The 12,078-nt window shown below is 40.6% G+C and overlaps 1 protein-coding gene across 1 annotated transcript; it reads left to right on the top strand.

Moving 5' to 3' along the window:
- Positions 1-2,008: 2,008 nt before the first annotated feature.
- LOC121873024 (alkaline ceramidase-like) lies at positions 2,009-7,929 on the top strand. Its single transcript, XM_042376314.1, has 2 exons — positions 2,009-2,164; positions 6,886-7,929. Exon 2 carries the CDS (start codon positions 6,898-6,900, stop codon positions 7,711-7,713), a length of 816 nt encoding a protein of 271 aa, XP_042232248.1. The 5' UTR covers positions 2,009-2,164; positions 6,886-6,897; the 3' UTR covers positions 7,714-7,929.
- The last annotated feature ends 4,149 nt before the right edge of the window (positions 7,930-12,078 follow it).

The following is a 12,078-nucleotide window of genomic DNA, read 5'->3' as shown; positions in this document are numbered from 1 at the left end:
TCATCTGGTATCTGGTTTCCCTGTTTACATCTCCTATACTGAGTACTTTACATTTGTCGATGTTGAATTTCATCTGCCATTTTTCAGACCATTCGAAAAATTTGTTACAGTACAGGTAGTCGTTGCCATAGAATCGTGTGTGTGTGTGTGTGTGTGAGGATGCAGTCTGCGTCACTCGCTTGGCTCCTCCCACACTAGACCTCACTTTGGGATTAGCGTAATCAATAGCGCTTCATCTGTGCTATGAGTGTGTTATGTGTATGTTATATGTGTGTTATGAGTGTGTTATATGTATGTTATGTGTATGTTATGTATGTTATGAGTGTGTTATGAGTGTGTTATGTGTATGTTATGTGTATGTTATATGTATGTTATGTATGTTATGAGTGTGTTATGAGTGTGTTATGTGTATGTTATGTGTATGTTATATGTATGTTATGAGTGTGTTATGTATGTTATGAGTGTGTTATGTGTATGTTATGTGTATGTTATGTATGTTATGAGTGTGTTATGTATGTTATGAGTGTGTTATGAGTGTGTTATATGTATGTTATGTGTATGTTATGTATGTTATGAGTGTGTTATGAGTGTGTTATGTGTATGTTATGTGTATGTTATGTATGTTATGAGTGTGTTATGAGTGTGTTATGAGTGTGTTATGAGTGTGTTATGTGTATGTTATGTATGTTGGCGAGGTGTTAAGGAGTGTGTTGGGCGTGAGGTGTTATGTGTGTATGTTATGTATGTTATGAGTGTGTGTTATGTGTATGTTGGTGTGTATGTTATGTGTGTGTTATATGTGTGTTATGTGTATGTTATGTGTATATATATGTATACAGAGTGTGTTATGAGTGTGTTTATGAGTGTGTTATGTGTGTGTTATGTGGTGTTAGAGTAAAATATATGTGTTATGTGTATGTTATGTGTGTGTTATGTATGTTATGAGTGTGTTATGAGTGTGTTATGTGTATGTTATGTGTGTGTTATGTATGTTATGAGTGTGTTATGAGTGTGTTATGAGTGTGTTACGTGTGTATGTTATGTGTGTGTTATGTATGTTATGAGTGTGTTATGAGTGTGTTATGAGTGTGTTACGTGTGTATGTTATATGTGTGTTATGTGTATGTTATGTGTATGTTATGTGTATGTTATGTATGTTATATGTGTGTTATGTGTATGTTATGTGTATGTTATGTGTATGTTATGTATGTTATATGTGTGTTATGAGTGTGTTATGTGTATGTTATGTGTATGTTATGTATGTTATATGTGTGTTATGAGTGTGTTATGAGTGTGTTATGTGTATGTTATGTGTATGTTATGTGTATGTTATGTGTATGTTATGTATGTTATATGTGTGTTATGAGTGTGTTATGTGTATGTTATGTGTATGTTATGTGTATGTTATGTATGTTATATGTGTGTTATGAGTGTGTTACGTGTGTATGTTATATGTGTGTTATGAGTGTGTTATGAGTGTGTTATGTGTATGTTATGTGTATGTTATGTGTGTGTTATGAGTGTGTTATGTGTATGTTATGTGTGTGTTATGAGTGTGTTACGTGTGTTATAACCGTGTGTGTGTGTTAACAAAACGCACACAGCATTCAAGCATCCGTGTGTTTCATTGTCAGGTTTCAAGACACAAAGAGAGAGAGAGAGGGAGAGAGAGAGACGGAGAGAGAGAGAGCGAACCACAGTTGCCAAGTACTGTACCATATTCCCCCACCACCTTGTGTAGTGTTTATCGCAGTGGGTGACAAATCTCAACCTATACACAACACAACACTTGTCAACACTCACCGGCAACACGGTATTACGGCTGTGTAGAAGACCTTCCCTCCTTGGGTGTTCTGTAAATAAAGAAAAACAAAACAATGATTAAAATACCATAACCAGAAGTATCCTTAAAACCAAATGGGTGACTGACAAAATACACCAACTGGCATCATTAGGTTACCCCTCTCCATCGACCCCTCCGCATGAGTCTGTCTCTCTCAGTCTCAGTAGTGGCCGGATGGTGATAGGGGGAGTGTGTCGTCTGCCGTGGCTGCCTCAGAGGAACAGAAAACCTTACTTAGTAGGCGTGGAGGCGACTTTACCGGGTGTTACAGTGTATCTCTCTTACGTGGTCGTTAAGTGTCACTTCAGCATCTGATATAAGGTGAGTTGACCCCTATCACGTATTTTTTAAGCTGAGAAAACAGTATTCAAGTAGTATGGGTCCACTGGAATGAGAATCTAAAGCCTTTGTCGGTTAACCTTCTTCACTTCTACCTCTTGTGTTAACCATCAAATGTCTCGGTATATTGGGACACTATATACTGTACTTACCATGGTCAATGTTACGCCTGTATGCGGTCTACACCCCACGTTGAAGTGTATACCTGTGTTGTTTATATACATGCCAAGCCAAGTGTAAACTTGTGTCACGATTTTACTGAAATATTATCGTTTTTATGGAGGGTTTTACTGCGTGTGGTTAGGTAGATATAACCCTCAGAACACACATACACACAAACACTAACCACATATACACACACACACTAGCCACACACAAATACTAACTACACACACACATGAACACTAACTATACACACACACACACACACACACCTGAAGAATCACCCCCAGCTTATTTCACATAAGGATTAACCACCCTAACACTAACCTAACCTAAGCTAACCAAGAGTGAAGCAATTTCCGGTTCAGTAACATAATTTTCCTGTAATGTCGGAAAAGGAATATGGCTTTTAACTCCTTCTGTCACGGAAACTCGGTAACCATGATGCAGCTTTTTCGTTTTGTCCCACCAATGGCAACCTCGTTATAGTGAACCCCAGAAGTTATTCGTTAAAACTCTATGCGTTACGTTAACAGACTGAAAACTACCATGACTTGACCTAATTTAACTTAAACTAAACCTAACTTAATCGAATCTAAACTAACCTAACTTAAACTAACCTAACCTTCAGTGTTAGGTTAGGTCAAACTCCCAGCCATTACTCAACACTGATTTAGCTATACAATTTTAAAATTCTATCGTGAGGGTTGTGCAATGTTGAGAGAATCTGCAACTTAACCCGGAAAGACACACAGAAACACACACACACACAGATTTAGTTCTTATTAAGTACGGGTTAGGTTATAGTGATGTGATGGTGCCAATCTAGTTGCTACTCAACATTTGGCACCATTGTACACCCTAGCACCAATGTACTCAGAAAATGATACCAATATAATCAGAATTTGGCGCCAATACACATCCTGGCACCAATTCCCAGCCCTAAGTCACCATTCAAAAAAGCTGGAACTGGTGAGGCCAAGTGGGACCCTCGGCCGACTGCTTGGGGGTAAAGGTCATATATGGTCGGTGTTTGGTGGTGAGGGGTTATCTCTCTCTCTCTCTCCATTGTGACTGGGTTAGGTTAGATTAGGTTAGGTTAGGTTAATCAGAAAATGAACAACTAAAAACCATAAACATCATTCACAAAATTTCAGTTCCCACAAATAACAACCCCCCCCCAAAAAAAACACCCCTCTTACTAACACACACACACACACGCACACACACACACACACACACACACACACACACACACACACACACACACACACACACACACACACACACACACAGATGTAAATAAACACATTCAGCTGTACTTGAGGGTCGGAAGTTACATTAAACTCTACCTCGCTATTAGATGATTATAGGGTGTGTGTATGTGTGTGATGCCTCCCGGTGCCAGTGTTATGATAATACAGCTGTGTGGTGACCTTGTGAGATGGGTAATGGTGGTGATGGTGGTGAGGGTGGTGACGATGGTGGTGAGGGTGGTGATGATGGTGGTGAGGGTGGTGATGATGGTGGTGAGGGTGGTGATGATGGTGGTGAGGGTGGTGATGATGGTGGTGAGGGTGGTGATGATGGTGGTGAGGGTGGTGACAGAGAGAGAGAGAGAGAGAGAGAGAGATTAACTTCAGTGAGAGGAACTAAAAGTCACAACTAAGAGAGAGAGAGAATAGTAAAGAAACAATCAATCAATCGAAAGAGAGAAGAAAGAAAATGGGATACAATGTAGAGCTAATGTCAGGGCGTCACTCAGTGTGTAAATGTCATCCACCTGGTCTTCCTTCCTCCTGCCATTGGCCTCACCATAGAGAGAGAGAGAGAGAGAGAGAGAGAGAGAGAGTGTGTGTGTGTGTGTGTGTGTGTGTGTGTGTGTTCGTGTGTGTTCGTGTGTGTGCGTGTCTTGCAGGGGCCCCCATCATTATCCAACACGCTACCTTCTGTAACAGTAACTCACGCCTCTTGAGAAACTGCACCCACACGCCCACACACACACACCCAACCCATTATCTGATACACACACACACACACACACGCAACCTCACCACGCCACAGCAGCATAAATCACGTTAACTGGGAGATAAATGTAATGACACGTAAGGTTGTCTGCTTGATGACCACAAATCCTTAAATTACCTCCCAGGACCACTTACTGTATACTCAGACCCTAAGCAACAATTACCACACAAAAAATGCTCCACTTTTAATCAACACACAAAAAATGCTCCACTTTTAATCAACACACAAAAAATGCTCCACTTTTAATCAACACACAAAAAATGCTCCACTTTTAATCAACACACAAAAAATGCTCCACTTTTAATCAACACACAAAAAATGTTCCACTTTTAACCAATATACAAAAAAATGCTCCACTTTTTAGCAACATACCAAAAATGCTCCACTTAACCAGAGACATTAAAATTATCCACATTTCGAACACCAGTTACTGCTTTCCCTAGAACACGATGGCTTGGATAAATAACAATGGACCTTCTTACTGTCTTTTAAAATATGATCTATACTAACATGTCCAGGAATAAACAATGACCTTGATTACACGTTAATTACACCTTGGCTGATGCAGGTACACGAAGAGACGATACTGGTGTACACTCTGTCATTTCTTGTATTATAGTTAAGGGGATAGGGGATGGAGAGTGTGTTTGACGATGGACGATGGTAATACATGTAAATCGTGACAAGGACGAAAGAATAATTACTCGTCATAGCCGCTTAGATACAGAAACTATTAAAATACCCAAAGGACGAATGGCGAACCAATTACACACTTTTCATTCATTCTTCTATAGTAAATTTCCTCCTTTTTTATTTATTTTTCATTTTCTATTTTTTTTTCATGGTAAATTTTATTATATATTTACGTGTTAGTGAATGGTATGGGTACTATAGCCCATATAGCCAACACTGGCAACTGTGAATGACGTCAGAAGGTGTGGCACTCTCCCTTCGACTATGACGTCATCTCCACCCGGCGCCAATACACCAGCTGAGGTTGAAATGTGTTGTGCCAAAATTCGCTCTTATCGCCTAAAATTATACGATGGTGGCCTATAATTGTGGTACATTATATATATATTTTTTTAATTACATGAAGATTAACCACCCTAACGCTATCCTAACTTAACCCTAACGTAACTTAACCTTACCCTAACGTAACTTAACCTACAGCTAAATAACCCACTATAACCTAACCTAACTTGAGAATAATTTAGGATAATTACTTTTTTAAATCACCCAGGTAAAAAATACAGGTAACCGGAACTAACTAACTAATTTACGCATTGTACCATCATTCATTTACATTCTCACTGCGATTAAAAACAGAATGTGTACTTTGCATCACAAAATGTTAACAAAGGTTGGTTAAGTATGAGTCAATATTGTCACGTGGCTACAACGAAAGTCATCTGTAGTCTGCATACATGATACTGTGACACTACGTTGTATGATTGATTCTTTCCTTCTCTCTCTGTTTGTATCTCTCCCTCTCTCTTTCTGTCTCTCCCTCTCTCTTTCTGTCTCTCCCTCTCTCTATTTCCCTCTCTTTCCTCACTGCCTTGCTTGACTGACCCCCCCTCTCTCTCTGCCCATCGACTTGCATGACTCTTTTCCTTCGCCGCTGTACATAACCGACTCTCTCTCTCTCTCTCTCTCTCTCCCTCTCTCTTTTCTCCGCATTGCACTACTTTCTCTTTTTTATGGGTGTAAGGAATTTTACCCCATACACGGTAGTAGACTGGTGTGGGTGATATTAATACCCTCCACTATAATAGACCTGTATTTCTTGACAGACAGACAGGTGACAAGCTGTGGCAACGCACACTCCATTTATCATTTTGGCTAAGTTATATCACGTGAATTAGCTGAGTTAAGTTAGGTTAGATTAGGTTAAGTTGGGTTAGATTAGGTTCGGCTAAGTTAAGTTACACACCAATACAAAATTTCCATAACAATTTCCATCGCTTGAGATCTTATTAATCATTAAAATTTCTCAACTTAATATTTGTCATCATTATTTTCAGTCACTTGAGTCAGGTCACATCAGTCCAGGAGTCTTGGTTAAGAATTAATTAAGTCATCCTCATTATCCCTCAGCTCGTTTACGAGACGCGTGGAGTAAATGTGCCCCATGTTGCGTGTACCCAGTAATAATATTAATAATATTAATAAATAACGGTTTATTGAAAGCATGGCAGCCGGAAGGCTGAGAATATACAGTTACATAATTGGGGAATGGGTCTCTTGATTTACAAATAATATACAAGTAACATAAGTGATACAAATATGATATATAATAACTAGATGGGGAGAAGGTCAAACTAAAGTGTGTGTGTGTCATCTGATTCACTTACACCCTCACTCACTCAGTACCTGTGCTAATCCCTGCTTGTTCCTCCGTATTAGTATGTCACACGTGTAATGCTTCAAGCTCTTCCTCGCCAGCCACTTTGTAGTGTACTAGGGTGTTATGTTGGGTGAGAGACAGACTTAACCATGTGTTGTTTCAGGAGTGAGCGAGGATGACGACGGCCGGGGGTCTGGTGGTGAGCTGGGTGGGGCCGGGCACGTCACCGGTAGACTGGTGTGAGGGTAACTACACCGTGACGCCACACATCGCTGAGTTCGTCAACACCATCACCAACATCGTGTTCCTGGTGGGTCCTGCCGCCTGCACTAAGCTGTGGGCCAGCTACGCCCGCCACGTTTCTCGAGGCATACATGTGGTGTGGGTCTTCTTTGTGGTGATTGGCCTCTCATCTGCTTACTTCCATGCCACACTCTCTCTCCTCGGCCAACTCCTCGACGAGCTCTCCATCTTGTGGGTCCTCATGGTCTCCTACACACTCTTCACACCTTTGCGTTATCGCCCCAAGTTCTTGCGATCTAACCAGCAACTGTACGCCGCCTTCATGACCTTCCTGGCGGTGTTCATCACAGCGTCGGCCTTTGTACAGCCGGCCATCAACGCCTACGCACTGTTCGTGGTGGGTCTGCCAGCGGTGACCATGTTGGTGCTGGAGATACGGAAGAGCAGGGACCCCAACGTGGTGCGCCTGGGTACCATCACCCTAGCGTCCCTCGTGCTGGCCGCCACCGCCTGGGTGTGTGACCGCTTCTTGTGTGCCATGTGGCTGGCCCTGGACATGACGGTGCTGCATGGCCTGTGGCACATCCTCATCTTCATTACGGCCTACTCCATGCAGGTCCTCTTCTGTTACTTCCACGCCACACAGGACGTGCCGGAGTCTCGACCTGTACTGAGGTACTGGCCCAGACGGTCTTGGGGTCTGCCTTACGTCTACTGCCTCTTGGCCCAACACGACAAGACGCCCTGACCTGCGTCCACCACCCCCTACCACACACACTCACCCCAGGCACGTCTCACACTAGTCACAACCGCCATGTAACACCTGGTGTGTCTTACACTAGTCAACAGCACCACACAACACCTAGTGCATGCATCTCACAGCATTAGTGAACTGGCTTACATGTTGACGCATTCCTTACAACTCTGTGTTGTAGTCCATGGCCTTGGTACTGTAGTGATGTGATCCTGGTACACTAGTTGATGGTGATCATGGAACCTTAATTGATGGTGATCCTGGTACCCTAATTGATGGTGATCCTGGTACCCTAATTGATGGTGATTCTGGTACCCTAATTGATAGTGATCCTGGAACCTTAATTGATGGTGATCCTGGTACCGTAATTGATGGTGATTCTGGTACCCTAATTGATAGTGATCCTGGTACCTTAATTGATGGTGATCCTGGAACCTTAATTGATGGTGATCCTGGTACCGTAATTGATGGTGATTCTGGTTCCCAAATTGATAGTGATCCTGGTACCTTAATTGATGGTGATCCTGGTACCCTAATTGATGGTGATCCTGGTACCCTAATTGATGGTGATCCTGGTATCCTAATTGATGGTGATCCTGGTACCTTAATTGATGGTGATCCTGTTACCGTAATTGATAGTGATCCTGGTACCCTAATTGATGGTGATTCTGGTACCCTAATTGATAGTGATTCTGGTACCCTAATTGATAGTGATTCTGGTACCCTAATTGATGGTGATCCTGGTACCCTAATTGATGGTGATCCTGGTGCTTGTAACAGTACAACTATAGACAGCTATAAGTGTTGTGAGTTAGTGATAAGTTATTGCAGGCGAGGCGGGGGTATGTACATGTCCCGCTGCCATCAATGTTGCTTTCTCTGCCCTGACACACACACACACACAGACGGGTCTTTACCGACGCTCTCCAAGACTACCCTTACTGTTCTCTCTCTCGTTCTCCCCTCTGTCTGTCTCTCCTCTCTCTGTCTGTCTCTCTCTTTCTCCCCTGTCTGTCTGTCTCTTTCTCCCCTCTCTCTCTGTCTTTCTCTCCTCTCTCTCTGTCTGTCTCTCTCTTTCTCCCCTCTGTCTCTCTCTCTCTGTCTGTCTCTTTCGTTCTCCCCTCTCTGTCTGTCACTCTCTTTCTCCCTTCTGTCTGTCTCTTTCGTTCTCCCCTCTCTGTCTGTCACTCTCTTTCTCCCCTCTGTCTGTCACTCTCTTTCTCCCCTGTCTGTCTCTCTCTCCTCTCTCTGTCTGTCACTCTCTTTCCTCTCTGTCTCTGTCTGTCTCTCTTCTCCCTCTGTCTGTCACTCCTCTCCCCTCTGTCTGTCTCTTTCTCTCTGTCTGTCTCTCTCTCCTCTCTGTCTGTCACTCTTTCTCCTCTCTCTGTCTCTCTCTCTCTGTCTGTCTCTTTCGTTCTCCCTCTGTCTGTCACTCTCTTTCTCCCCTCTGTCTGTCACTCTCTTTCTCCCCCTGTCTGTCTCTCTCTCTCTCTCTGTCTGTCACTCTCTTCTCTCTCTCCTCTCGTCTGTCTGTCTCTTTCTCTGTCTCTGTCTGTCACTCTCTCTCCCCTCTGTCTGTCTCTCTCTCTGTCTGTCACTCTCTTTCGTCTCTCCTCTCTCTCTGTCTGTCACTCTCTTTCTCTCTCTTCTGTCTGTCTCTCTCTCTTTCTCCTGTCTCTGTCTGTCTCTCTCTCTCAACTCTGTCTGTCACTCTCTTTCTGTCTGTCAACTCTCTTTCTCCCTTCTGTCTGTCACTCTCTTTCTCCCCTCTCTGTCTCTCTCTCCTCTCTGTCTGTCTCTTTCGTTCTCCTCTCTCTGTCTGTTACTCTCTTTCTCCCTTCTGTCTGTCACTCTCTTTCTCCCCTCTCTGTCTCTCTCTCTCTCCCTCTCTCTCAAGTCAAAAATTCAATAAACCACTCCATTTTACGCCTCAGTATAATAGTACACAAAACACTGTAGCCTTGCTGTTATATTATACTCGTTCAGGCTTCTGTACTCTGGAGATAGATGCTGTTACAGGCTGCTGATATATCCCCTATACATTATTCCATTACTGTTCGTTAGGTTTGGTTAGAGTTGGTTAGGTTTGGTTAGAGTTGGTTTGATTATGTTGTTTAATCATCAGGTGATATAAATAGGGTTTCCTAACCTTCAAGAGTACCAAAATAAGTTATATATTACTTTAGTGTTGAGTGAAGGATATTTTGAGAGCTGTTGTATCATCTACTGTACTACATTTTGTGAGTGAATAACAGTGTGTCTCAGAAAATATATATATATACAGAGCCTTTTAGATTGTTCTCACCTGTTGATGTGTGGGATATTTTACCTGTCCTCACACGACCTCATAAAATAAATGTTGAAAAAAATATCACGTCGGTTGTCAATGTTGAAAAAGAACACGTCAGTTGTAATGTTGAAAAAAAAAAACGTCAATTGTCAATGTTGAAAAAAATAACATAATTTTGCATTGGCTACAACACTTGTTAATACGTTACTCAAATGCCCACAAGCCCAGTACTGTAACTTCATGCATATTTACTGTAAGAGAATAGAGTTATGTATCACGACAAACACATACTGTATTCATGAAGGGGTTGATATACTGGTGCCCTCTCAAACAACGCACATATGAATAACGAATATAGTGTGTGTGTGTGTGTGTGTGTGTAATATAATAATGGCTGGTCAAAATATCTCTTACAAAAAAAATCATTAAATTATATTCCAACATTAATTCTCTACAAATACACGTATATAAAAATAGCTCTCCAACCTAACCTAACGAACATACAAACACACACATAACCCAAAAGACTTTAAAGAAGACAACGTATTCAGGTAACCAAACTAAAATATTATAAGGAAATATAGTTGATTGTAGGTTTAACTTATGCGGTTAATAATAATAATATGTCTTGTATTAATATATAAGTGTTATATGAGTTGTATATTATGATTACCAATAAAAGAACATAATTATTTATTTAAGGTTCAGGTGATGTATTTAATTGTAATGTAATCTAAGACACGATAAAATGACCATGTTGTAGTTTTAAGTTTCCCGAGTACAGTGATTTAACAACACCTTGGGTACAGTGTCATTGTACTCAAAACCTCTCTGATTACATTGTCAGTGTACTTACTTATGGGAGTTATGTCGTCATACTGAGAGGGGTTAAATCATTGTACTGAGAGGGGTTAAGTCATCATACTCAAAGGGGTTGTCATGATAGAGAGTGGTAGTAACTCTTGACAGGAGCTGCCATGCACAGGCCAACCGGCCTATTGCAGACTCCTTATTTTCTTATGTACTCAGAGGAGTTAAGTTATCATACTCAAAGAGGTTAGGTCATCATACTCAAAGGAGTTAAGTCATCACACTCAAAGAGGTTAAGTCATCATACTCAAAGAGGTTAAGTCATCATACTCAAATGGGTATTACACCTTGTACCGTTTTATCTTTACCTATTAACCACATTCAATAAGACGCGTACTGCTAGTTGCTCTTAATTAAACCATAATACTAGTCAACCACTATCGCTATAGTTTAGTAACCGCCGCTGTCACTATCATAAATGTTAGTTAAGACGTCACATATAAACCAACCGGTAAATATCCATGACATCGATAATTTGTCTCTCTTTCTCTCCCTAGTGAAAGTTGAAGAATAGCTCTGACTGGTCGACTGGAACTGAAATATAAAAATAACAAATAAGTAGTGGTAATATGAAGATTATTCTATGGCAGCCAGTTTGGAGTATTCTTGGGTCTTCACTTACGACGGATATTTACCGTATGGACCTCTGAGTATGGAAACTGATTGTTGTTGTTGTTATTATTGTTATTATTATTATTATTATTATTATTGTTATTATTGTCGTTACTACTATTATTGTAATTATTATTATTATTATTATTATTATTATTCTCCTCTAACATATCGACGATCATCTAATAATTTATAACAATTATATTATCAGGGTAAAACTGTTTAATCAATCATTGTGTGTAAGAGTATATATGTGTCTACTATATCAATATATATATATATATATATATATATATATATATATATATATATATATATATATATATATATATATATATATATATATCAATCAAAGAGCTTCATCACATGAGAACAAAATCATTTCCGTCACATATTGTTATGCACTTGAGCTGTCTAGTTATCACCCCTCCCCCTCTTCTGGTTACCATAGCGACTATCAGCAGATGAATTACACAATGTAATAATTGAGGGAACCAAAAGAAAAAAAAGGGGGGCGGAGTTTATCTGATGGTTGAGTTATTATATTTATTGTTGCAATATTTTATCTCTCAATGAGTTACAGAATA

Source organism: Homarus americanus, unplaced genomic scaffold (assembly GCF_018991925.1).
Source record: "Homarus americanus isolate GMGI-L3 unplaced genomic scaffold, GMGI_Hamer_2.0 scaffold55640, whole genome shotgun sequence".
In the NCBI taxonomy this organism is placed as follows: domain Eukaryota; kingdom Metazoa; phylum Arthropoda; class Malacostraca; order Decapoda; family Nephropidae; genus Homarus; species Homarus americanus.
Note: the sequence above shows the minus strand (reverse complement) of the source record. Positions and strands in the feature narration are given on the sequence as shown.